Source organism: Halichoerus grypus, chromosome X (genome assembly GCF_964656455.1).
Source record: "Halichoerus grypus chromosome X, mHalGry1.hap1.1, whole genome shotgun sequence".
Taxonomy (NCBI): domain Eukaryota; kingdom Metazoa; phylum Chordata; class Mammalia; order Carnivora; family Phocidae; genus Halichoerus; species Halichoerus grypus.
Genome location: NC_135727.1, coordinates 70,531,242 through 70,555,440, shown reverse-complemented (window position 1 = coordinate 70,555,440; position 24,199 = coordinate 70,531,242). Strand labels below are relative to the sequence as shown.

At 56.8% G+C, this 24,199-nt stretch overlaps 1 protein-coding gene across 6 annotated transcripts; it reads left to right on the top strand.

The window, feature by feature from the left end:
• Positions 1-1,413: 1,413 nt before the first annotated feature.
• On the top strand, positions 1,414-23,844 carry NLGN3 (neuroligin 3). 6 transcript variants are annotated; one of them, XM_036119551.2, is made up of 8 exons: positions 1,414-1,555; positions 4,520-5,173; positions 5,839-5,898; positions 9,992-10,051; positions 11,907-12,056; positions 18,146-18,331; positions 20,444-21,233; positions 21,878-23,844. In XM_036119551.2, exons 2-8 carry the CDS (start codon positions 4,717-4,719, stop codon positions 22,719-22,721), a joined length of 2,547 nt encoding a protein of 848 aa, XP_035975444.1. In that variant the 5' UTR covers positions 1,414-1,555; positions 4,520-4,716; the 3' UTR covers positions 22,722-23,844. The 6 variants fall into 6 exon arrangements, with proteins under 6 accessions (XP_035975444.1, XP_035975434.1, XP_035975453.1 ...); XM_036119541.2 differs by lacking the exon at positions 1,414-1,555 and adding an exon at positions 1,742-1,892; XM_036119546.2 differs by lacking the exon at positions 1,414-1,555 and adding an exon at positions 1,765-1,815.
• The last annotated feature ends 355 nt before the right edge of the window (positions 23,845-24,199 follow it).

The following is a 24,199-nucleotide window of genomic DNA, read 5'->3' as shown; positions in this document are numbered from 1 at the left end:
GCAGGCAGAGCCTTCGTCCCCTTTCCGATCAACTCCCCTGTTTACCTTCCTTCTCCTCAGTTTCTAAATTACAGCTGGATTGCTGCTCTTTCCTCTCCAACCTGGCAACGATTTACATAGGCTTGGGCCGTTAGTTTCTTAAGAAGGGCAGCTTACCCTCTCCACTACATGTTGCAGGTTCTTTGTAGCTTCTCTCGACCAGGGATGTCTAGACCGCTGGGACGGGGGAGGGGCTGTGAGGCCGGAGTGGGAAAAGTCCGGGGCACCTGATTCTTCTGCCTGCCCATCCCACACGCTGGGGCTTTGAACAGGCTTCGGGGTGGAGGGTGTGTCAGACACTGCCTCCCTTTTTTTTTGCCACCTCACGTGCGCCCCGTCATGCACCAGGCGGCATCTTCGAGAATTTTCCCTGAGAGTCACATTTCTGGGATGAAAACTGGCCCCCCAGTGACAAGTGTCCCCATCAAACTGGTGGTGGTGGAAGGATGGGTATGGTTCTAGGAGGAAGAGAGACCCCGTAAAAGAAAGGACCCCTTTTTTTCTCTCTCTCCACTCTGTTGCTGGAACTGTTGGTTTTCACATGACCCACCTTGGCAGTGACCCAGGATGACTGTTGTTCCCTCCCATTTTACAGTAGAGAAAACTCCAAACTGTTGCTCCAGAGTCACATCTGGAACTGTGGCAGGGTCATTCGCAGCCCCTTTGCCTTCAGGTTTGGGGCCCTAGATCTAAGGCTACTCAGGAGAGCCAACTGGTTTACTACAAGGGAGTCTTCTGGTATGCCCAGCTGGGGCTGGAAGAGGACCAGCCTCAGCCTTGTGGGTGGGTGGAACCAGATGATTCGACAACTTCAGGGGAGCATCCAAGCCATAGTTGCACTGGGTCACTGGTAAGTGGCAAGTGTGCTGGTAAAACAGGAGCACCGATCATCAATACCCAAGTTCTAAAAAATAAAAAATAAATAAAACAGAATCCCGCTTCGAGGTCCACGGCGCCCTCGCTCATGTGCGACTCAGCAAGTTTCAGAGCCGTGTGCACAAGGAATGAAACTCCGAACGTGGCCCGGGCAGCCGTGACCGTGACCGAAGCTCACTTCTGACCTGCTCTATCCTGACATAAACATTCTGAGGAACCGCAGGGTTAGGGGGCTCGGCTGGGATAAGGGACACTCGGAGGGACTCGGGGTGGGGGGTAGGGGCTAAACAAACGGGACAGGTGCACTACAGAGGGGCAACGTGAGACACAAAGACCGCGGGAGCTGAAGGGGACAGCCTGCAACCGTGGGGGCAACTGACATGCTGACAGTCTCAGTCTGACATGCCCCAGCAGCAGCGGCGGCGGAAAGGAACAACGGTGACCTTTGGGCGAGCGACAGGATGAGAGCCAAGTGCCCCCACCCTACGCGGCTTGCTGCTTGAGTTGCGCTGGTGCTGAGGAGGGGAGAGGCGAGGGATGCTGAGCAAGCTGGAGGCTTGTCTTTTGTAGAGTATGACCGGGGGCTCCTGCAGACGGTGCCTCAGTTTCTCCCTTTGTTTCAAGGTTTCAAGCTTTGCAGGTAAAGTTTGAGCTAGCTGCCCTGGAAGATCGCCTGTCTTGATTTGAGGGGGGTGTGTGTGAGAGGGAGAGAGGGTGAGCCGAGCGAGCGTGCTTGAGCATGGGAGGAATTGGGCCATGCCCCAGGACTTGAGCCATCTCTGGCACAAAAGGAGTTAATGGCAGGGACCGCGCCCCCCCGTGTCCGGGCACGCGCAGCGCGCCCCCTCGGTGCGCGGGCACAGCAGCCAGGCTGCCGGAGAGCAGATCTCGGGGATTCAGGTGCGGAGCCCTTGGCCTGGAGGCGATATGGGTGGTCCGCGGCCCGGTTCAGTCGCTCGCAACAGCCCGGGGAACAGGTGAGGCCGCCTGCCCCGGTCTCTCATCCTCTAGCTGCCCATACCTTGCCCCGATCCTATCCCCTCCCAATCTCGGGCTCCTCTGCTCCCCAGCCGATGCTCCCCATCCTTCCCAACCCCATGTTCTCCATCGGTACCCCTGACCCTCCAATCCTCCCCTGCTTCGCTTCTCTCCTCCACCCCCTCCCTGAATCCCGCATCCCTATCATCCTCCCACCCATGGTCCCTCTATTTCCACAGCCTGGCCGCATGCTCATCAAAATACCCCTGCTAAGGGGCCCCCGGCCCTATTCCTGTATTGCACATTGCCAGTCCCCCCTCCCCCGCAGTGCAGCCCCGTCCCTCTTCCATCATAGCATCTCACAGCCAGGCTCCCTCCCCCACTCTCTGCAGCCCCCCTCCCCCCCAGGCCTTTATCCTATCCTCCCCCATTCCAATGCAGATCTGTCCCCCAGTACCATTCCGGACCCGCGTAGCCCCCAATACTGCAGTTCTCGATACCAGTCCGTTCCTGCACAATGCCCCTCGCCCAAATACTGCTCCAGCCCCCAAAGTACCCCAGATGCCACTCTAATCCCCGGCATTGCCACCTCCCCTTGTCTTCTCCCAAATTGCAAGTTGGACCAGGATGGAGATCTCGGCCTTGGGGACTCACAGTGGGCCCTAGGGTACAGAGGGCGTTTGGGGGTCGGCCGATTTGTCTAGGTGTTCCGGGGGGAGGGGCTGCAGGGAACTGACTCAAAGGGGACCGGCATTTGGCACCGAAGGGTTACTGGAGAGGGAGGCATCCCGAAGGGGTTAATGGAATTCGTGGGGAGGGGCGGCACCGAGGGGGTTAATGGTGTGGGGGGGTTGCTGGCGGGGAAGCCGTGTGAATGAGCGGTCTGTGCCCCAGAGTTGCCATGGAGACAGTGAATGGGGGGATTGTGTGAACTCAGCTGCGGACTATCCCCCCCCCATACACACACACACACACACACACACACACACCCACTCCCTCCTGCCCCACCTCCCTACTCCTACCCCTTCCTTTCCCTTTCCTCTCCTCCCCCCCCCCACCCCGGGTGCATTCTGGGCAATGTCTGGGATCTAACCCCCCCACCCCGTACTTCGCTCCCCATTTCCTCTGAGCCCCCACCCCTTTAGTCGCTTGGCCCGCCCTCCCTCCTCCTTCTTCCCTCCCTCCCTTTCTCCTTCTCTCTCTCTAGCTCTCTCTCCCTTTCCTTCTATCTCTCTCGCCCTCGCTCTCCCTCCTTTTCCTTCCCTCTCCCTCCCTCTCTCTTCCTCGCTCTCTCTATCTCTTTCTCTCTCTCTCTCTCTCATACACACATTCTCATTCCCCTCTCGTGGTGGCCGATTGCCGGGCGTTCCCAATCTCCCTCCCCCACCCCTTCAGCCAGTTCTTAAAGGAGCAGGCCGGCAATCTTGGAAGGCGGGAGAAATAGGGAAAACTAAATTTGTGTGTGTGTGTGTGTCCATGCAGCAGCGTGTGTGTGCGCCTGTACGTATGTGTTGGCTCTATAATGGTGTGTCAGAAAGCCTGTGTGTGTTGAGTGTGCTGCTATTTCTGATTCTGTCTCCACCTAGGTGTCACCATTATGCTGCATGTGTCTCTGGACGGTTACCTGTGTGGTGTGTGTGTGATTATATTTCAGTAAGTCTCTGCGTGTGTGTCTCTGAATGTATTTCTCCGTGAGGCTCTGGCTCGGGGAGGCTGTCCGTCTCAGAACGTGGGACTATATGAGGGATCTCTGTGGGTTTGGAATGTATGTCTCCCTGAGCGAATATCGCAGGGTCTGTGATCCTGGCTTGGTCTCTCTCGCTCCCTTTTTTGAGTCTTTGTGACTTTATCTCCATGAGTCCCTGAGTGTGTGTCCCCCACACTCCGTTGTTTATTTTACACTGGCTGAGCATCAACAATGCCTGGGGTCCTCGGCAGACGGGTCTCTGCCTCAGTTCTGGCACTCGGTGCGAATTAGAGACAGCCGACAGAAAGGACCAAGGCTTAAGAATTTGGGAGCAGTGAGGGCTGAAGAGAAATGTACAGGAGGGGCACAGGAGGGTCTGGGGGCTCTGGTGAGTGGCCATCCTGCCCTCCCCCCACCCCACCCTGGTTGACCGGTGAGGGTGAGGGGTTCTCCATGTGGGACGCTCTGCCTATCTGCTGCTTTTCCTGCTTATGCCTTTGAACCCCAGAGTGAGGTTAACAATCCCACCCTCTCCTGGTGTGGGAGGTCCCCGTGTGGGCTTAGCGGCACCAGGGGTCTAGAGAGTTCGCTGTTCGCGCTCAGCGTGCTCAGGGCCCCGAGCTCCGTCGCCAGCGCTCCCCACCCCCCTGCGACTACGTGCCCCTCTGGCTCCAGCTGACCCCGATGAGCTCCACTGGCTGAGGAGTCGGAGTTGGGGACGGGGCAACTTGCAGGGGCAACGACTGATCACTGGGTCGATCCCCTAGGATTTTCCAACCGTGGCCAGGCGCTCGCGGGTGGGTCCCCGGAGCCCCGGGCACTGAGACCTCTCCTACTTGTGGGAGAACGGCCCCCCGCGCCCAGCAGGGCCCCCAAAGACCGCGACCGCCCAGCTGGCCCCGGGCCCCCTAGATGACGCACACTTCCCTCTTTCCACAGGCCTGTCTGGCCCTGAGGGAGTTCCCTTTCTGAAGCTGTGGTGCTTGGACGACCTCTCCGCGTTGCCGGGCACCTGTAGGTGTCCCTCGAGAGCTCAGTGTTGAGGTTCAAGTCAGTGTGGCCATGAAGGGGCTGCCTGTCGGGCTGATGCTGTGACCCTGGAGTCGGCCTTTCCTGCCAGTCCCCCTGCCCGGAACATGTGGCTGCGGCTCGGCCCGCCCTCGCTGTCCCTGAGCCCCAAGTCCACGGCTGGCCGGAGCCTGTGCCTCACCCTGTGGTTCCTCAGCTTGGTGCTGAGGGCCAGTACCCAGGCCCCAGCGCCCACGGTCAACACTCACTTTGGGAAGCTAAGGGGTGCCCGGGTGCCACTGCCCAGTGAGATCCTGGGGCCTGTGGACCAGTACCTGGGGGTGCCCTACGCAGCTCCCCCCGTCGGCGAGAAACGTTTCCTGCCCCCTGAGCCACCCCCATCCTGGTCGGGCATCCGGAACGCCACACACTTTCCCCCAGTGTGCCCCCAGAACATCCACACAGCTGTGCCCGAAGTCATGCTGCCCGTCTGGTTCACTGCCAACTTGGATATTGTCGCTACTTACATCCAGGAGCCCAACGAAGACTGCCTCTACCTGAATGTCTATGTGCCCACGGAGGATGGTGAGTGCTGCGGCCAGGCACCGTGCCCTCCCCGCCACCCCCCACCCCCGCCCTGTGGTGTTCGTGGCTTGCATGTGGTTGTGCGCCCTGCAGCAGCATGCCTCCGTCCGTCTGTCCGTCCGTCCGTGAAGATGCTTCTAACCATCACTCTGCTTGGCCTCCCCCCCTTCCTCCCCTCCCCGTTCTTCCCTCCCCCAGCATTGTCTGAGCTCCCGTGTGTGAGTGACACTGTTACCAGGAGGGGCCTGGCCAGGCCTGAGAGCTTTGACAGGTCTAGGGCCAGAGTGCTGGATGGGGGTTCCCTGGGGGAGAATGGGTCACTGCAGGCAGCCGCCCGCGGGAGGACGCTGGCTCCACCAGGCCCCCCTGTTGCCATCCTGCCTGCTTTGAAAGGTGGTAGGTGTGTGCGGCCAAGGGAGCTGGGCGCGTGCGGGGGGCGGGGGGGCCAGCCTGGTGGGCATTGCTTAGGAGCCTCCTCTTTGGCTAGCCGCTGCCTCCTCCCGCGGGGCTCACACCAAGGTAAGTGACAGAAGCAAGGAGATGGTGGGACAGGCTCTCTGCCATGTGCCGCCTGCAGAGCAGCTCTTGGGGCCTGGGGGGGTGGGGGGTGCATGCCCCTGGGCAGAGGCCTCCTGTTATTTTTTAGTTTTTTATTCATTTTACAGTAAAGCGGATTTCCAAGGAATGCGCCCGAAAGCCCAACAAGAAAATTTGTAGGAAAGGAGGTAGGTAGCGAGCCGGCGGGGAGGGAGAGAGAGAGAGAGGGAGGGCTGCCTGCCCACCTGCCCTTGCCCCCGAGGACCCAGCCTTCCTTCAAGTAGCCCAGGCTCAGGGGGCGGTCGGTGAGCAAGCCTAAGCTCCACCTTAGCCAAGGGCCCTGGCTGCTCATCAGGGAGGATTCGGTGGCCTAAGGCAGGTTCAGAGCAGAAGCTGCAGCAACCCCATTTCTTCCGCTCTTCCCAGCCCCGGATTCCACACTAACATATGTGCCAAAGACAGAGCCAGCGGTTCTCTCTTGAGCCACCTGCGGGGGGGTGGGGGGTGGGTGGATCTCTAGGCAGCCAGGATGGAGCCAGAGCCTCTGTCCTCTTCCTGGCAGGGGGAGCCACCAGCTCATCCCTCCGTGCTCTTCCCTGGGTGCGAAGTCTAGACTCAACTCTCTGGCCCTGAAGTCATCCTGCCAACCGCCCCCACCCCTTCTGGGCGGAGCATAGCTGTGTAACTACCCCCCCCCCCCCCCCCCCCCCCGGCTAGTCCGGTGGCAGACCTTGGGGGTCTCTGGGAACCACAGACTCTAAAGGAGGCACAAGATCCTGAATTTTGCATTTACCCTCTTGCTGGGAGGAATGTGCTCCCCCTGTAGAAATAATTCTTCCTATCCGAATAGCGCACGTCATGTTTTTCTGCAAAGCGCTTTCATACTTAGCTCGTAAAATCCTTCCCATGTCTCTGGAAGCTTGTAAGGCAGGAATCAGTTTCCCAATTTTACCGATGAGGAAACAGGCCCAGGGGAGTGACTTGCTGCTGCTCGAGGCCCCGTCGCTGGTCTGTGGCAGAGCTGGGACCCAAACCCGGGTCTCTTGGCCCTCAGGGCCATGTTCTTTCCACTGTAGCACACGAGGCAGCTCCCATCTGGTCATTCCCACCTCCCCGACTCTGAAAACAATGGTGAAAGGTGGATGGACTGGGCCAAATTGGAAACAGTAACAGCTTAAGGAACAGGTGGAAAATCACAGCCTGATCCCCACAATCTTTTGGCAAGCTTGGAGTTTGTTTTCCTTTGAAATCCTAGGGCAGGGTTTCCCCCCCCGCCCCCCCCCCATCCGCACCCTACCCCAGTGGGGCTGTCAGGATTCCTGGGCTGGGATGCTCCCTGCTGAGCAGGAATCTCTGGGGGCAGATTCCGGGAATCCACATGTTGAGCGTGTGCGCGCACACGCGCTGAGTGCTCTTGACGCACCCTGGAGCGCTGAGTGGGGCCTGCGGCTCTAGGGACATTGTTCCGCCACATCCCCACGCCCAGCCCAGGACCTCACACGCAGTAGGCGATCAGCAAACACTTTTTCCGCACAAGTGAAGAAGCACTGTGGCATTGCAAAAAGAGTGCTGGGCTGGGAGCCACAAAGCCGTGCTGAGCCCCAGCTCTCCTGCTAACTCACAGTGAGACTTTAGACAAGTCTTTTCCTGGAGGGACCTCTGCTTCTGCCTCCGGAGGTGGTAGGGGGACCATTCAGGCCTTAACATTCCACTAGCCTGTGAATGAATTCAGGAAGAGGGTCTCTTAAACCTGCTCCGGTGGGTTACTTGCTTGGGTTGGGGGGGAGGGTGGGGGACGGGGGAGAGAGGATGATGTGAACGTTAACCGTTAACCATTTCCTAGGAGGAATGATCTCCCCAGGGTGCCAGTGAGAGCCCAGGGCCATCCAGTCCTGAGAGTTTGGCTAGAGAGCTGACTGGAAGCTCCAGTCGAGGGCAAACATTTCCCCATCAGGACCGTTGACTGTGGGCAAGGCCATGGGCTAGGCGCTGTTGGGCTGTGGAGGGCTAGGAGGTAGGGGCAAGATTTAGATGTAACCAAAGGCTTCATCACTACTCTGATGAAGCTTCTATCCTAGGATTGAAACCCAGCCGGTTCAGCTAAGCCCCACAGGCCAAGCTGGGAAGTGAGTTCCAGACAGCGTCAGGGAGGGCATTTGGTCATTTCGCTGCTCAAATTAGTTCCCTATCCAGGGCCTGCTGGCCATTTGGAACGGAATTTAGAGACCCCGCTTCTTGGGGGACAGACATCCGCAGAGGTCGTTAGGCTTGTGGTGTGCATAGTGTAGGCAGGACTGGCCCGGCTGGGACCCTGCGGCAGCCCAGTGTTGGGACAGGGGGATGGTTGGTCGAGCTGGCCCGGGTGACAGGCATGACAAGGAGCTGTTCTGCAAGTGCTCAGCTGAAGGAGCGAAGGCGTCTGTGCAGAGAGCGGGTTGGGACAAGGCAGCCACCCCAGGGACGCTTCTGGCGGGCGGGGGTTTGGGGGCGGGCGGGGACAATAGGGCCCCACCTTCTAAGTCCGTCCCCATTGGAAGTGAGGGATTTCTGGCGGTGGGGGTGGGGGGTGGGGGGTGGGGGGGAGGACCTGCCCCCTCCCCCCACTTCCACCTCCATCAAGTTGGAGGGAATTCGTGCTTTGGGATGAGTAAGTCCCTTCCACTTGGGGGGCTGTCCGCTGTGTGCGTGATGATGCCCCGTGCCCCACAGGGTGTCTGAGCGCTGTCCTGGCAGGTGTTAAGACGGTAGGTGCCACTGGAAGTTCGGGAAGCTGGAGGCCATTTCTGCCCCTCGGGGCCCTGGCTCTTGCCCTAGTTGAAAAGCCATTTTGTAATATGAGGGCGGTTCCTGTTTTGATTAATAGCTGTAAGGGAATTCAGTCACCAGAGCCCGGACCAGCTGGGAAAGAGGGCTATTTGCTGCCTCCAGGCTGAAAGTATCTGGTGTCACAGACAAGAGGGTAAGCCCTGGGGTGCTGGCAGAATGACCTCTGTCTCCCCACTCTGCCCAGCATCCAGGCAAGTAGGTCCTCTTTCTCCACAGCCGTGCTCAAGATGCACGTCTCATCTCCTTAGAACAGGAAGGAGAGTTGGTGCCAACTTACCCACAGGTCCTAAGTGTCTCTCTTCTCTCCTCTGGGCCCTTCTTTTCTCTCCTTCCCTTCCGTCCCCTCTCTCCCCTCCCCCCCCCACGCTCCACCTCTTTTCTCGCTGATTTTTTCCTTCCCTCTCCCCCATCCCCAGAAAGGTGGCATGGTGCAGTGGAAAGACCATGGGCTTTGGAGTCGAGCAGACCTGGGTTTGAATCTTACCTCTAGGGCTTCCTAGCTGTGTGATCTTGAGCAAGTCACTTTACCGCTCTGAACCTCAGTTTCCCCATCAGTGAAACAGGAATAGAGACAGTACCTACCTCATTGGGGTGTGAGGATCAAACAGTATGGCAGAAGTAGAGGGTCTGGCACATGGTAAATATTCGGTCTGTGGTAGGAGCTGTTATCATTATTCCTCTGTCTCCCTCTCTCTCTCTCTCCATCTCTTTCATGTCCCTCTCTCCTTCCCCCGTTCCTCCTTTCCCTCCCTCCCTCTCTGGCTCTCTCTAGATCTCAGAGCACTCCTTGCTGCTCTTAGGCCTGGGTCCTGTTCACAGGAACCCCATTTGCCGTTAGCCAGAGCAGGGGGCCCCGATGAGGAAGACCAGAGGGAAAGCTTCATCTCCCATTTCCTCCTCTGGGAATCAGGGTCAGCTGAGGCCCAGCTTGAGCCCACCCACCGGGCCCAGGTAGCCTAGGGCTGGGGGCCCCAGGACCCGGCTCTGCCCTAATAGCTCGCATCCATATCCAACATTCTGGCCAACGCCACCTGTCACCCTCAGCGCCTGTCGCTGCTCTCCAGCTCAGCCTGCCTGTGTACACACGCGCAGCCCCTGCCCCCGGGAGAAATCCTTTCCCTGAGTGGGTCTCTGGCTCTCTACCCTGGCCCGTGTGCTGCTCCCGCCTTCCTAACTGGGAAGGTAGTTGGTTGAGACGGGCTGTTGGGGACAGGGAGACGGGGCAGGGAGGCAGCAGGGAGACCAGCGCGGCAGGGGCCTGCAACACCATCATCCTGATGAAGGTCTGGGCCTCAGCCCACCCATTCCCTCGGTTCTTGCCATCCCTCCTGCCTGTCCTGGGCCCAAGCCCAGAGCTGGCTTGCTGGGCCACACTGCAGTCATGCTGTTTTTGAATTCTCTCTCTGTTTTGTTCTCTGTTCTGTGCTGTTGTGTCTCCCCGTGTCTGGTCCCCAGGATCCGGCGCTAAGAAACAGGGCGAGGACTTAGCGGATAATGACGGGGATGAAGATGAAGGTATTTGGGGGCTGCAGGGCGCGGCGGCTGGTGCATGGCACAGAGCCCCTCCCCCTCTCGATGGGGAGAAGCCCCGTCTGTCTGTCTGTCCGTCCGTTGGTGTGTTTCTGTTCCTATATGAGGCTGTTGGGCTGCTCATCCATCTTTGGCCCGGTTGGCCGCTGGGAGGTCCAGGGTGATGGACACGGCTGGCTGGCGGGAGCAGGGGACCACAAGCAGAGCCACGGGGAGGGCAGCCTCCTCGCCCCGGTCCCCTACCCCCGTCCTCAGTCCCACAGCACAGAAGCGGGCACTGCCAGAGACAGCTTCCTCCCCCATCTTCCGTGGCTCACAGGCACCTGCCCCTACCGAGCAGCAGGGAGAGCGGAGAGAAAGCAGGGCAGAGGAAGGGCGGGGAGAAGCGCAAAGGAGACCGGATGGCGAGGACATAACCTGGGTTTCACTGCGGAGACGCCTGTGTTTTGCGGGGAGACTGGCTCCTGGGAGAGGGGCCCGGCAGGACGTTGAGCTGAGGAGCGAGGCAGTGACAACCAAAGGGGCCGGAGATTAGCACCATCTAGAATCCCCCCACCCACCCACCCCGGCCTCCTCCCGGAAAAAGAGACATGGCCTCGGGGCCACGGGCTGCAATAGGCTCAGGACAGGGCCAGGAAGGCTGTGGGCTAAAATGCCAGGCTGAGGCCGGGACGCCGCAGCCCAGTCAGTAGATGGCATAAGATCCTCGCGTGATGGTTGAACCGGTCTGCCTTCCTCCTTGGGAAAACAGGTTGTGTTTGCTTGGCAGCAGAGAGCATTCCCTTCTACCTCCCCGCCCTGGCCCTGCCCCTCCACCCCTGGAGGAGCCAAACAGCTGGGGGGGGGGCGGTCTGCTGGTGGCTGGTGGGGCCGTGCTGGTGTGGCAGAGTGTTGGTCCAGCTCACACACTGAGAGGCTGCAGGTCGAGGTGGTCAGGCCAGGAGCCTTCTCTTGACTGCCCAGCCCCAACGCCACGCCACCGCTGCGCTGCCTGGGCTTGGGAGCAGCCGCTTGAAGGTCTCTCACTGAATGGCCTCTGGGGAGGCTCCATCTTCACCCTAATGCTGATGGGGGAGGGCGGTGGGGAGAGGGGCGGCGGAGCGGGGCAGGGCAGGGGAGGGGGTCTCTCTCATTCTTAGTTCTGCCCCTCTCCTCTCTCCCATCCCCAGTGCTTCCAGTTAAGTCTGCCTGACGCCCCGGGGGACAATGGGGTAAATGAGCACATGGCTGAGAAACCATGTCACTAAGGTTCCCTCCACCCCATCGCTGCCATTCACTCCCTTTTACCCACACCCTTCCTTGTTCTCTCCCTGTGCCACCCCTTCTTCCCACCCCTCTTGTCTCTGTCTGCACTGGGGGGCCGGCTGCTGCCAATGGCCGTATTTCCATGTAACTGGTCTAGTCTTGGGGGTTTCAGGGCTTCCCAACCCCTGCTCTCGGAAGCCATGGCAGGTCCCAGGACTCCCGGGTGCCCCGGGGCAGGGACTCACTTGAGCCGGCTAAGAGACCAGCCCTGCCCCTTCCCACCCCCGCTCCCCGTCCCCAGGGGCCCAGCCGTGGCCTACCTAGGCCCAGCTGTAGCAGGCGTGGCTGACTGCCCTCAGCTGGGAGGCTGAAACCAGAGTCTTTAAAACCGTCGCCCAAGTCCACCTCCGGCCAAGTGTCTGGCCGATGCTCGGGCTCCAGGCCGAGCGGCCCCATGAGTCCTGCCCTCAGAGTTGGCGGTGGTGTCCTGGCACCTGGGATAGCTTTGCCGCCCACACCGCCCCCCCCAGGGCTGGCGGGGGTGGGGGAGGAAGGGCATCCTACCCAGCCTGTGTCTCACCCCTTCTCCTTGCAGACATCCGGGACAGTGGCGCTAAGCCCGTCATGGTCTACATCCACGGAGGCTCTTACATGGAGGGGACGGGCAACATGATTGATGGCAGCGTCCTCGCCAGCTATGGCAACGTCATCGTCATCACCCTCAACTATCGGGTTGGGGTGCTAGGTATGGTTCTCTGCTAGCTGCCTGGAAGGAAGCCTGGGTTCTCAAGGAAGGAGGAAAGAATGCTGGGGATTTAATGCTGGCCTCGGTTCCCGAGCGGGTGCCAACGACGAGAGTCAAATGGTGGTATCACACGGTCCCTACCCGAGTGCTGGGAGCTTCCCCATGTCCCTCGGTCCTTTCCGGAATGTTTAGCTGCCACTGGAAATTCAACTCAACCTCCACACTTTCTCTTGTCTCAAGCCAGGTCGCTGCTTTCAGACCGTTGCTTGGCTGAGCTTCGCAGGGTCTGTGAACTTTCTAGTGTCCTTCCCCCAACCCTACCCACCCAGGCCCACATCCCTAAAAGCCCCACACATACACAGATACTCCTTCTAGCCAGTCGCATATCCACACATCCACACTGCCCACCGCACACCCCGATGCATACGATTAATTCTCGCTCACCCCACAAAGACACACATACACCCGTGCACAGAGACCCCCACATCCACATCTACAGGCCGCCTCTCACACACACACAGTCCCCCACCACTCCATAAACACTCCACACATACAGTTTTCCCCTCACACATATCCACATACCATATACCTGTCCACTCCACATCCATACCCCATATGTTCACAGATCTCTCGGACTGCCCCCTCATTCCCGTATATCTCTCCCTCCACATCTACACCCATACACTCTACATGTACCCACACTCACACTTCCTTCTACCCCCATGTATATGCTCTACACAAAGACCCACACCCTTCACATCCACATCTACACACAAACCCCACGCACGTATACCTTGAATGTACATAAATATTCCCTCCACGTATACACACACATACCCACATCCCCCTGCACACCCCACTTCCACATCCACTCGAACACCCACACGCACACATATGTCCCTCGCCTTCCCCATGTAAACGCAAACCAATATTCCCCCTCGCTACGCATACATATCCATAACCACACGTACACACCTCCTCATGCCGCACATCCACAAATACTACCCACACTCCCCCCCATATCCCTGCTTCCACGTCTCCATACACGTCCCAGGCCCTTACATATCTCTCTACCATGTGCACACACTCATAGACCTCTCACATTCCCATGTATACACACACACACACATGAACACACGCACGCACGTAGATGCTCTTCCCGTACATACCCTGCATGTATACGTGCAATACACATACGTACATATTCCCTCACCCACCCTACCCAACAAACGCATACACACCCATGTACCCCTGTTTGGCCTCCAGATCCATGCACGCGTGCACACCTGTCCTCAGTCCCACACGTTTGCACACCCCACACTTACAGACCCCGTATATACACACATACACATTTCTACTACTCTCTCCGCGCCTACATCCCCCATACTCCCACCCCATCACACAAACGCACTCCCACACATACACACTTCCTTCCCAAATGCCTCCTCATTCGCACCCCTGGGCCCTGCCCCCCACATCCTCTGCCGTTGGCCCGCCGGTTTTGGTGATGTAGGCTGCCCCTCTGTGCTGTCTCTTCCTTGCTGACTGTTACTGCCCACCCGCGGCCAGGGTCCTGAGCTAAACAAGTACCTCGGAGAGGGTCTTGCTCCCTTTCAGACGTTCACCCAGGCCTCCGAGGGCACGTGCAGCCGCGCAGCCCTGTAATGGTGGGAGGAAGGCAACTCCTTGCCTGAAGCGCTGGTGTCTTCCAAGTTCCAGTGGGGGCCTAGGCCATGCATCAGGTCTGGAGGCCTGAGTGCTGGACCAGCCGTGGCATGACTTCTTCCCTGGCCACTTGGCTGACAGGACCTGATTTTATTTTGCTTCGGAGTGTATCGTTGTTGCTGGTTCTAATCCCAGAGGGCCCGGGGTTGTGCGTCACTTCTGGTAGGGTTTATGAGCCCAGAAAGGCAACCTTTTCTTGACTGACCCTTGACACTCGGTGGGCTAGCAAGACACCTTTTTGGGGTTCAGACTGGAGAAATGATATTCCCTGAAAACAGTGGAGCCTGTGTGCCTTCGAGTGGCCTCTGGATCCCAGGGATGAAGCACGCAAGGCACCTCCCTTGGTCTCTCGGCGGTCTGGTGGGCTTGGCTGTCATGGTTCGGCCGCTCTGCTCCTCTGTCTTCCCGAGTTGCCCCAGACATCCCGGCGAGGCTCTCTTGAGTGTTCTGTCCTGTTGAGGAAGGGGGATCTGAGTCTCTGACAGTAAAGGGGAAGTGAAGGCGGCTATTAAGCCACACGCAAGGGCTGCACAGTTCCTGAAGAGTCCGGAATTTCCAGAAGTAAGCTCACACAGATATCCAGCCATGCGCACATGGTAGTTGAAGGCCAGAACGAGTTTTGCCACCTTATTTTCTTGGTGAGAGTGATAGAAAATGTTCAACTCGGCTGCTTTTAAAAATTAGACACACAGAGCGCCATTCTGTGGGTTTTATTGGAAAGCACAGAGAGTACAAAGAATGTGCCTCGGTTCTGTATGATTGGACCAGCTAGGGATGCAGGAAAAGAAAGAGTGGAGGAGTGGGGGGTGGGGGTGGGGGCAGGAATTGAGTAAGAGAAGAAAAGGACGGGGGGAGAGAAAAGAGGACAAGAGTGACACCGAGCAAGGAGACAGGAAGGAGAGATTCAGGATTTGAAGCGTCACTTGACAGCTGTGGGCTGCGCGGGGCCTGTTGCCGGTGAGTGCTCCCTATGGTATCCTGGTTTGCAGATTACTTGACAACCCTTCCGCTTCTCTACTCTCGAAGCTTCTACATCAGCAGTTCCTAACTTTTGGGGGCATCTTGGACCCCTTTTGAGGTTCTAACAAAAGCTATGGACTCTCCCCCCAGAAAAAAACATGCACACACATACACAAACCTATGGAAATGGTTCCAAGGACCCCACCGAAACTCATCCGGGGAAACTCTGGTTAAGAACACGCCCCCCGCCCCGCCCACTTTACAACACCCTCTCATTCGCATAACCAGAACAGCACATCCGGGGGCAGGTATAGCATTCTTGGGGCCTTCAGCTGTTAATGATCAACAGGATATGACCCAAACCGCGGAAGGAGTCACAAACTGAGATTTGGTCCGAAGTTTCCCCGCCACTTCCTGTGTCTCCTTCACAGCCTGCTCTGCAACACAGATGTAATCAATAAGCCACTGATTGGATTCTGGGTACATCCAAGATGTTTTTGTCTCTCGGTGCCAGATGTAGAACATAGGTCTGTCCCTGACACTTGGGGATTTTGCTGTGTAGCTGAGACTTGGGTGTTTCGTGTCTTCAAGCATCCCCGATCAAGCGGGCTGGTTTGGGACCCCCAACTGCATGCACACATTCACCCTCCCTTCAGCTTCTCTGGAAGCACCGAGCGCAGAAAGATGGCTTACTCTGAGGTGCTTCTGTGGACATCTCGGGTGATTCATCTATATGGAGACTGTTACAGGCCGGTCCATGGACCCCATCTAATTATTTGAGGAGCCCCCAGGAAGCTCGAGACCAGCACAAGAAAGGGACCCCAGCAGGATATCGGGTGTGGATATCCATCCCTGGGGCTGAGGAAGTAGAGGCTTGCCAGGTTTTAGTCTGGGTTCCAGAATCTAATCGTACATCTCTGCTCGGGTACCCTTCGGGCAAAGCGAAAACCTGGTAAACGTCAAGCCTTGAGGGACAGAGATATGTGGTTTGGGTACGATGTGCCGGGTTCCCTCATCCTCTGTTGACAGGCGGCTTACCATGGACTGCAGTGTCAACCTGGGGCCCAGGGAGACAGTCTCAGATTTATTCTGACACTTTACGGAGTGCGTGGTGTTTCAGCGCCCCTTCTCGCGTGGCTTCTGTGGATGGCTGAGTTACTGGGGACCTAGCAGCGAGCGACTTGCTCTCCCACACCGCCAGGCTTTCTGTGCTCACGGTCGGTCACGTTTGCTGGATCATCTGCCTCAGCCCCGTGGATGTAGCACTTCATTCAGGACTCTTATAGTAGAGATGGTTGACGTGGCATCATCCGCATGCTCCGGCGCCTCTCATCCCGGGGTTGGTGGGAGCCAAGGGAGCAGAAACGGGTGGTTGGCTCCTCCACCCAGCCCTGTCAGGCCTTTGTTCCCAACCGAGGGAATCGAGACACGCTGGCGAAATCTACTTTACTACATTCAAAGAGCGGGCTCTTCCCGCTGATAGGACAGATGCATTGACACATTTCACGGAACGCTACCTCGAGCTGAGGCTGAAGCCAAGTCCACAGAGGCTTAAATAAGAGGACAAGGAAAGAAAATATGGAGGAAGGAGAAAGGCAGGGAGAGAGGACAGGAGGGCTAAGAGAAGCACAGAGTGGTTCTTGCCGGAGGGTCTCGGGCTTGGACAGCTGGGTTGGATCTTGGTCAGCAGACTTTTTACGACTCCCAGCAGCGGCTTCAGTGTGTGAATGGGCCAGGCAGAGGAGAGGCTGGTTCCCTTGTCTGGAGGAACAAGGGCTCCTCCGTTCATCCTCATTCAGGCTTTCTCTAATTCCTTCACGTTTCCTCGTCGGGAACCTGGGGCTAAAGAGGGCTTGTGACTAGGTCCTGAGAGGAATAACTAAGTACTTTACATCCTTAATTGTACCAAATGTAAATTAATAACACCCTTGAAGAGGATGAAATGAGCTCTTTTGCAGAAGCTAGAAACAGGAGGACCCGAGAAAGACGGGGATGAGGTCGTGCTCCTGCTTGAGTCTATTTGAATTCGGCCTCTGCCCGTGGCCTGCCAGGACCACCAGGGAGCTCCCTGTGAGCTGAGGGGGGGCTCCTCAAACGTGGCCTCTCACAAAGTTGATCCCAGGTGCTGCAAAGGGAGCTTTTAAACGGGGAGTCCAAAAAGACCGATCCAGGTATGAGGTGTCCACAACTACCCACCTGGAAAGAACCCTTCCAAAAGCCTATGGCAGGAGAAGATAGAGCCTTCCAGGGAGCCCAAGGATCAAGGAAGAGAGAGGAAATGAGGCAGCATGATCAGTCTGAAATGGAAGCAGGGTGGGGGGGGGGAATATAGGACATCTCTGTGGGATAGCCAGCAGGTGGGCGGGAAGGTAGTCTCCATGGCAACAAGTCTCCACAGCAGCAAATCCCAGCAGGTGGGTGGGAAGGTAGTCTCCATGGTGACATGTCTCCTCAGCAGCAAATCCCAGTGGGTGGGCGGGCGGGAAGACCTGTTTCTGTGGTAACACGCTGCACCGACTTCCCCATTTCTCCACCAGATGAAAAAGATGGTCTCACCCAGTGGTTTTCTAACTTTAGCAGGCCCCAGAGTCACCTGGAGAGCTTGTGAAAAACACACATTGCTGGGCCTCCTCCCCAGAGTTTCTGATTCATTAGGTCTTGGGAGGAGAGGAAATGAGAACCCGCCCTGAGAATGAGGGGAAGGGCCACCTGAGGCCCTGGAACGAGGTGCAGATGGACTAACCTGTCCGGGAAGGGCCAAGCAGAGCTTAGGAATCCTTGCCTCTTGGGATCCTCACTTCCTTCGGGGAGAGGAAGAAGGGGAAAGAGAAGTAATTATAGACTTAGAGAGTGCGGAGCGTATTAGAGATGCTTAGGTTCGTTTTATCCCGCCTACAACCCTTTGAAGTATTTTTACCTCCATTTTGCAGAAGAGGAAACTGTAGCCCAGATATTTTAAATAACTTGCCCAAGGCTATACGGCCAATAAGTGGTAGAGCCAGGACATGAACCGAGGACCATCTGATTCCAGGGTCCCTGCTCGTTCCACTCTATCTCGAGGGGGGCTAGAGTAATGTCCTGGAGAGCACATCAGGGGCCCGGCCATCTGCGGTTCTTGCAGCTTAAGTCTCCCAGCTGGAGGCGTCCCCTCGAGTAGTCTGGAGACCCCTCCCTCCACACTGGAGAATGGGGGTGGGACGCAAGGAGCTGATCGATCCTTCCTACAACTGATGGTGCTGGAGCTTGCAGAAAGGAGCAATGGTACATGGTAGTTAGGTGGAAAGAACCATGCTGCATGCCCCTCCTCTGTCCTCATGCCCCCTCCCTGTCTCCTGCCTGCTGTTATAACCCCGATCCCCCCGTCCCTCTGCCTTCACCGTCCTCATGCCCTTTGTTGAATCCAGGTTTCCTGAGCACTGGCGATCAGGCTGCCAAGGGCAACTATGGGCTCCTTGACCAAATCCAGGCCCTCCGCTGGGTGAGCGAGAACATTGCCTTCTTTGGTGGCGATCCCCGCCGTATTACTGTCTTCGGCTCGGGTATCGGCGCGTCCTGTGTCAGCCTCCTCACGCTGTCGCATCACTCTGAGGGTGAGTAACCCTTGGGGCAAAACCTCACCTAGCAAAGTGCCGGCTGCCCACCCTGAGCCTCAGGACTTGCGGGGTTCAGAGTGCCCAGAGGAATCAGCTGGCCCTCTTCTATCAGCTTGGCATCCCTTTGGGGAGAAGTGGAATGGAAATGTTCCTCTCGGGGAAGAAGTCCTTCTCCCAGTGTGAGAGAGGGAAAGAGAGAATCCCGTTTATCTCTTGAGAAAGGAAGATCCTCCTTCTGTGTGGGAGTCGGGTTTGGGTGAGTGGGAGTAGGATGTCTATCTGAAGGGACAGCGGGGTTTCTTTTTGTTTTTTGGGGGGGGCAAGGGAAATCTTTCAGTTTGGGAAGGACATGTGAGTTCAGGATAGAGATCTAGAGTGGGAATGAGTTTTTAGGTGTAAGAAACACGCATTCTCTGCCTTTCTTTCTGAAGAACAAGCCTGTACGGGAGGGGAGCTGTCCTTAAGCGGAGAGATGGGTCTGAACAGTGAAGAGAGCTGACCCGTGGGCTGGGCTTTTTCTGAGGGGCGGCGATCTGCTAGCCCACACCAGACCTCCTCCCGGGCTGGGCAGCCCTAAGGGAGACTCCCATTCTTAGCCCAGAGGAAAGCCTCTCTCCTTGCTCTGCTAGTGACTCTCCAAGGGAGCCAAACAGGCCCTTTTTGGCTCAGCAGGAAAAGCTCTCTTCACCTCTGGGCTGTAGAGCACATTCTACCTCGGAGAGGCAAAGATGAGCTTCTCATGAAGAAGAGATCTTCCTGAAATAAGTTCCTTTCCTCCCTCTGAAGGAAGGAAATCTGTGAGAGAGGACAAGGTTTTTGTTGTTGTTGTTGGAATCGACCCCGTGAGTGAGTGATATTCTCACAGGAAGACTCTCGGTCCCTCTTTGAAGAAGGCCTGTCTGTCTGAGAGAGAAAAATCACCTTCTCTGATCTCGACATTCTGCCTCTGTCCCTCCAGGGACTACCCCGATGAGGGAAGACCAGGGTGGGATCTGCATCACACCTTAGAATGTGTGTCTAGGTGACAGTAGTGGGAACAGGGATCCCTTTCTCCACAAAGGAGGGTGAGGTGACCGGCTGTGAGGGTGGCCCTGTCTGAAATGAGGAATGGTGCCTCCTCTGATCCAGAACTATTTCCCTGGGAGGAGAAGGCCTTTCTTGGAGTGGTGCTACGTTCTGTCCCCTAAGGGGCCTGGCTGCACTAAAGAGTTGTTCTCTCGGTCTTTCTGCAACTGATTCATGGAGAATCACCTTTTGAAAAGGGATGATTTCTCTTAAGTAGTGATCTATATTTCTCTCCCTCTCTTTCTACCCATGCCAACTGCCTTTCTCTTAGAGGAAAGGAACCGTGTGCCTGAGGGCCGGATTATCCCTCACTTGGGAATGTTGGGGCCAGGGAGAGCATGATACCCCCCTTTTTTTCCGGGGGTGGAGGGAAAGAATCATCCACTTTTTGAGTTTGGAGGACTGGCTCCGTCTTGGGTAGGGGAGAAACTGGATCTGAGGCATCAGTAGCTTCAGGAAAAGGAAAGTCACTGTGGAGACTACATGCTGGGAGGGCACGTTCCCTGGAGACTTTGAGATCCCAAGGCCTTTGCCCTCGGGAATCTTTCCCCAGACTCCCAGAATGTGAGGCTCTCCCCTGCCTGCATTTCTCATCTCTCATGAAAAAGACCCCTTTGTGGTGGAAGCGCCAGCTCCCTGGTGGTGCGCTGGCACAGAGCTGGGCCCAGCTGGGCAGGAAGCAAGAAGGGAAGACAAGGAGAGATAAAGAGAGGGAGCATAAGGAAGCTGATGTCTGGGACCCAAGGGGTTAATTCTTGCTGGCATTTCCTTAACCCCCAAGTTACCAGCCCTCATCCCAGAACACGGAAGCACGAAACAGGCAGGGAGTCAGTCGGCACAGGGGCCCCGCAACCCCTCCTCTGGTGCTAATCCATCACCCCAACCGAAAGGTCTCTTCTTCCTTCATAGCTCATTGCACCCATAGGGCAGCCTCAGTGACAGAGGAGTGAGGAAGTGTTTAATTTGTCCCTCAGGGACAGGCAAAGGAGGCCTAGGCTGTGGGGGACATGGCAGATCTGACCTGGTGCCACCTGTCTTCTGTAGGGCTTTTCCAGAGGGCCATCATCCAAAGTGGTTCTGCCCTGTCCAGCTGGGCTGTGAACTACCAGCCGGTGAAGTACACCAGCCTGTTGGCAGACAAGGTAGGCTGTAACGTGCTAGACACAGTGGACATGGTGGACTGTCTTCGTCAAAAGAGTGCCAAGGAGCTGGTAGAGCAGGACATCCAGCCAGCCCGCTACCATGTGGCCTTTGGCCCCGTGATTGATGGCGATGTCATCCCTGATGACCCTGAGATTCTCATGGAGCAGGGCGAGTTCCTCAACTATGACATTATGCTAGGTGTCAACCAGGGCGAGGGGCTCAAGTTCGTGGAAGGGGTGGTGGACCCTGAGGATGGCGTCTCTGGCACTGACTTTGACTACTCAGTCTCCAACTTTGTGGACAATCTGTATGGCTATCCTGAGGGTAAGGACACCCTGCGGGAGACCATCAAGTTCATGTACACAGACTGGGCAGACCGTGACAATCCAGAGACCCGCCGCAAAACACTGGTGGCGCTCTTCACCGACCACCAGTGGGTGGAGCCCTCGGTGGTGACCGCTGATCTGCACGCCCGCTATGGCTCCCCTACCTACTTCTACGCCTTCTACCATCACTGCCAGAGCCTCATGAAGCCTGCTTGGTCAGATGCAGCTCATGGGGATGAAGTACCCTACGTTTTTGGTGTCCCTATGGTAGGCCCCACTGACCTCTTCCCCTGCAATTTCTCCAAGAATGATGTTATGCTCAGTGCTGTCGTCATGACCTACTGGACCAACTTTGCCAAGACCGGGTAAGGAGAAAGTGGGGGTTGTTCTTCTTTGGGACCCCAGCATGCCTTCCCCTCTGCTCCTCTATCGTTAAGCCTCTTCCGTCATCTCCTTTTTAAAAGATATTCCCCCAAATCTTGCTTGGTAACCTCTTCACCCCCTTCCTCCTTCCTCCTTTTGAGTCTTTCATGCCATTTCTTCCCTCCAAAATGTCGTCGAGGCTCAGAACTCAGCTAGCATTAGGACCGAGCAGCAGGGAGAGTTACTGGCAGAACCACGGGATTCAAGGTTAGATGGTCAGAGGCCGAGTGAAGTGGAAATAAAGTATTTTCATAAAGAGCCTTTCAAGGGTTCTTGGAAAAACTGGGCAGCTGAAAAGATTGGTGGATGCTTGGTAGCACATGAGAAGAAAAAGCTTCTATAGCATGACCTTACAGGATGGGCACAGGGAAGGATGAGTCAGTTTCCATGATACAGTGGGCAATAGGAATTCAAGGCCCTGGGGAAGAGGAGGGGCGTGGACAGAGAGAGGGACCCTGCAAAAGGTGGAAATGTGGGAAGTTATAGACCAGGGAAGAGGTTCAGAAGTGGGTGTGAGAGGAGGCCTTCTGGGCCCTTTGCACACCTAGGTAGAGTGGTGACCCTGGATTTCCATGTGGTATTTCAGGGATCCCAACAAGCCGGTCCCCCAGGACACCAAGTTCATTCACACCAAGGCCAACCGCTTTGAGGAAGTGGCCTGGTCCAAATACAATCCCCGAGACCAGCTCTACCTTCACATCGGGCTGAAACCAAGGGTCCGCGATCATTACCGGGCCACCAAGGTGGCCTTCTGGAAACACCTGGTGCCCCACCTCTACAACCTGCATGACATGTTCCACTATACGTCCACAACCACCAAAGTGCCGCCCCCGGATACCACCCACAGCTCCCACATCACCCGCAGGCCCAACGGCAAGACCTGGAGCACCAAGCGGCCAGCCATCTCCCCTGCCTATAGCAATGAGAATGCCCAAGGGTCCTGGAATGGGGACCAGGATGCAGGGCCGCTCCTGGTGGAGAACCCTCGTGACTACTCCACTGAATTAAGTGTCACCATCGCTGTGGGGGCCTCCCTCCTGTTCCTTAACGTTCTGGCCTTCGCCGCCCTCTACTACCGCAAGGACAAACGGCGTCAGGAGCCTCTGCGGCAGCCCAGCCCTCAGAGGGGAGCCGGGGCCCCCGAATTGGGAGCTGCTCCTGAGGAGGAGCTGGCAGCATTACAGCTGGGCCCCACCCACCACGAATGTGAGGCTGGTCCCCCCCACGACACACTGCGCCTCACTGCGCTACCCGACTACACGCTGACCCTGCGTCGTTCCCCTGATGACATCCCACTCATGACACCCAACACCATCACTATGATTCCCAACTCCCTGGTAGGGCTGCAGACATTGCACCCCTATAACACCTTTGCCGCAGGGTTCAACAGTACTGGGCTGCCCCACTCACACTCCACTACCCGGGTATAGCTCCAGCCCAGAGCACAGCCTCTCTCCTGGCTCCCTCCCTCCCAGATCCACGGACACACATGCACACAGACACACACGGACACACACACACACACACACAAACACACACACATACAGACATATATGTATACGCACGCACCCACACCCGACAGCAGACCCACCTGCACAAACATAGACAGATGTGGACATGCACCCGCATGTACAAGAACACAAATAAAGAAGTAAACCTGAACAAACCCTTCAAATGGGGACGCAAGTGAGTCCTTGGGAAACCGAGGACCTGTGTAACAGCAGCTGAAGCCAGCTCCCTGAGCCTGATCACAGACACTCCTGGGGGCCCGAAAGCACCAGCTGGACACCCCCTTGGTGCTCGCCTTCCGCCTCTCTTGGAACTGCACCACCCACCAACTCCAGACTTGGGAGCTTTAAAGAGCAGAGTAGCTCTTTCTCCCCCAGACTTGGTCTTTTTTCTGGGTCTTGTTTTTGTTGATTTTTTAAAATAATTTTAGAACACATGCCTCTCCAACCCATGAGTGCAAAGAGGCTCCAGAAGGGAGGCACCAGGCCCATGTCTGTCTGGCTCTGGCACCCCCAGGGCTCACACAATCCGGGCGAGGAACATGACCCCCAAGAAAGAAACAGATTCAAGCAAGACCATGGGGTGGAAGGAGGAAGGGGCTACCACTGGATGGGGTTGGAGGGCCACAGGGGAGAACTCTCCAGCCACTTCTGTGTCCCTGTGGAGGGCTATAGAGACTGCAGGGTGACCTGCTTTCCCCTAAAGGCCAGGAACACCGGCCTGGCTAGACCGGGGGACCCTAGATTTGGTGAATGAGGTTCTGGTGGAGGCCGTTGTTATCAGGGCCCCTGGGTGTAATCTGGGTTCTGCCTCTGCCCTTGGGGTAATGGTATCAGAAATTCGCCCCATTTTCTTTACAGAGTCTCTTTTGTGTCTGTCATTTCTCTTTCAAAAAGGCGGTGTTTTTTGTTGTTGTTGGCTTTTTTTTTTTTTTTAAAGAAAAGTTCTTAAAACACTAACGGAAACCCATGGAGTTTGTCCTTTGTAAAAATTTTAAACACAGTGTCTTGATATAAAAATAAAAAATCCAGTTAGCACTCCCAACCTGCCTCCCTTGCACAGGCCTTGCCCCAACAGATCTCCCAGCAGGGCGCCCCTGCAGGCTAGGAATCCAGCCTGCCTCTGCATCCTGTGCCTTTAAGCTGAGACAAGTCTGGGCTACACTCCGCTGGGCCCTGCACGCAGGCCCGTCCAATCTTAAGCAGGTTGCTGTCCCCCCCCCCCCCCGCCCCGCCCCTCCCAACGCTCTGGGTTCCTGCGGCTGAAGCCTTCTCTCAGCACCATGGGCCTCTTAATGAAACGGCAAAAAATAACTCCTCCTCCTCGCCCCCCCCCACCGCAGCCAGGCGCTGCCGCCACACCACCCGCTGCTGTCACTGCCACCATCACCACCATCCTG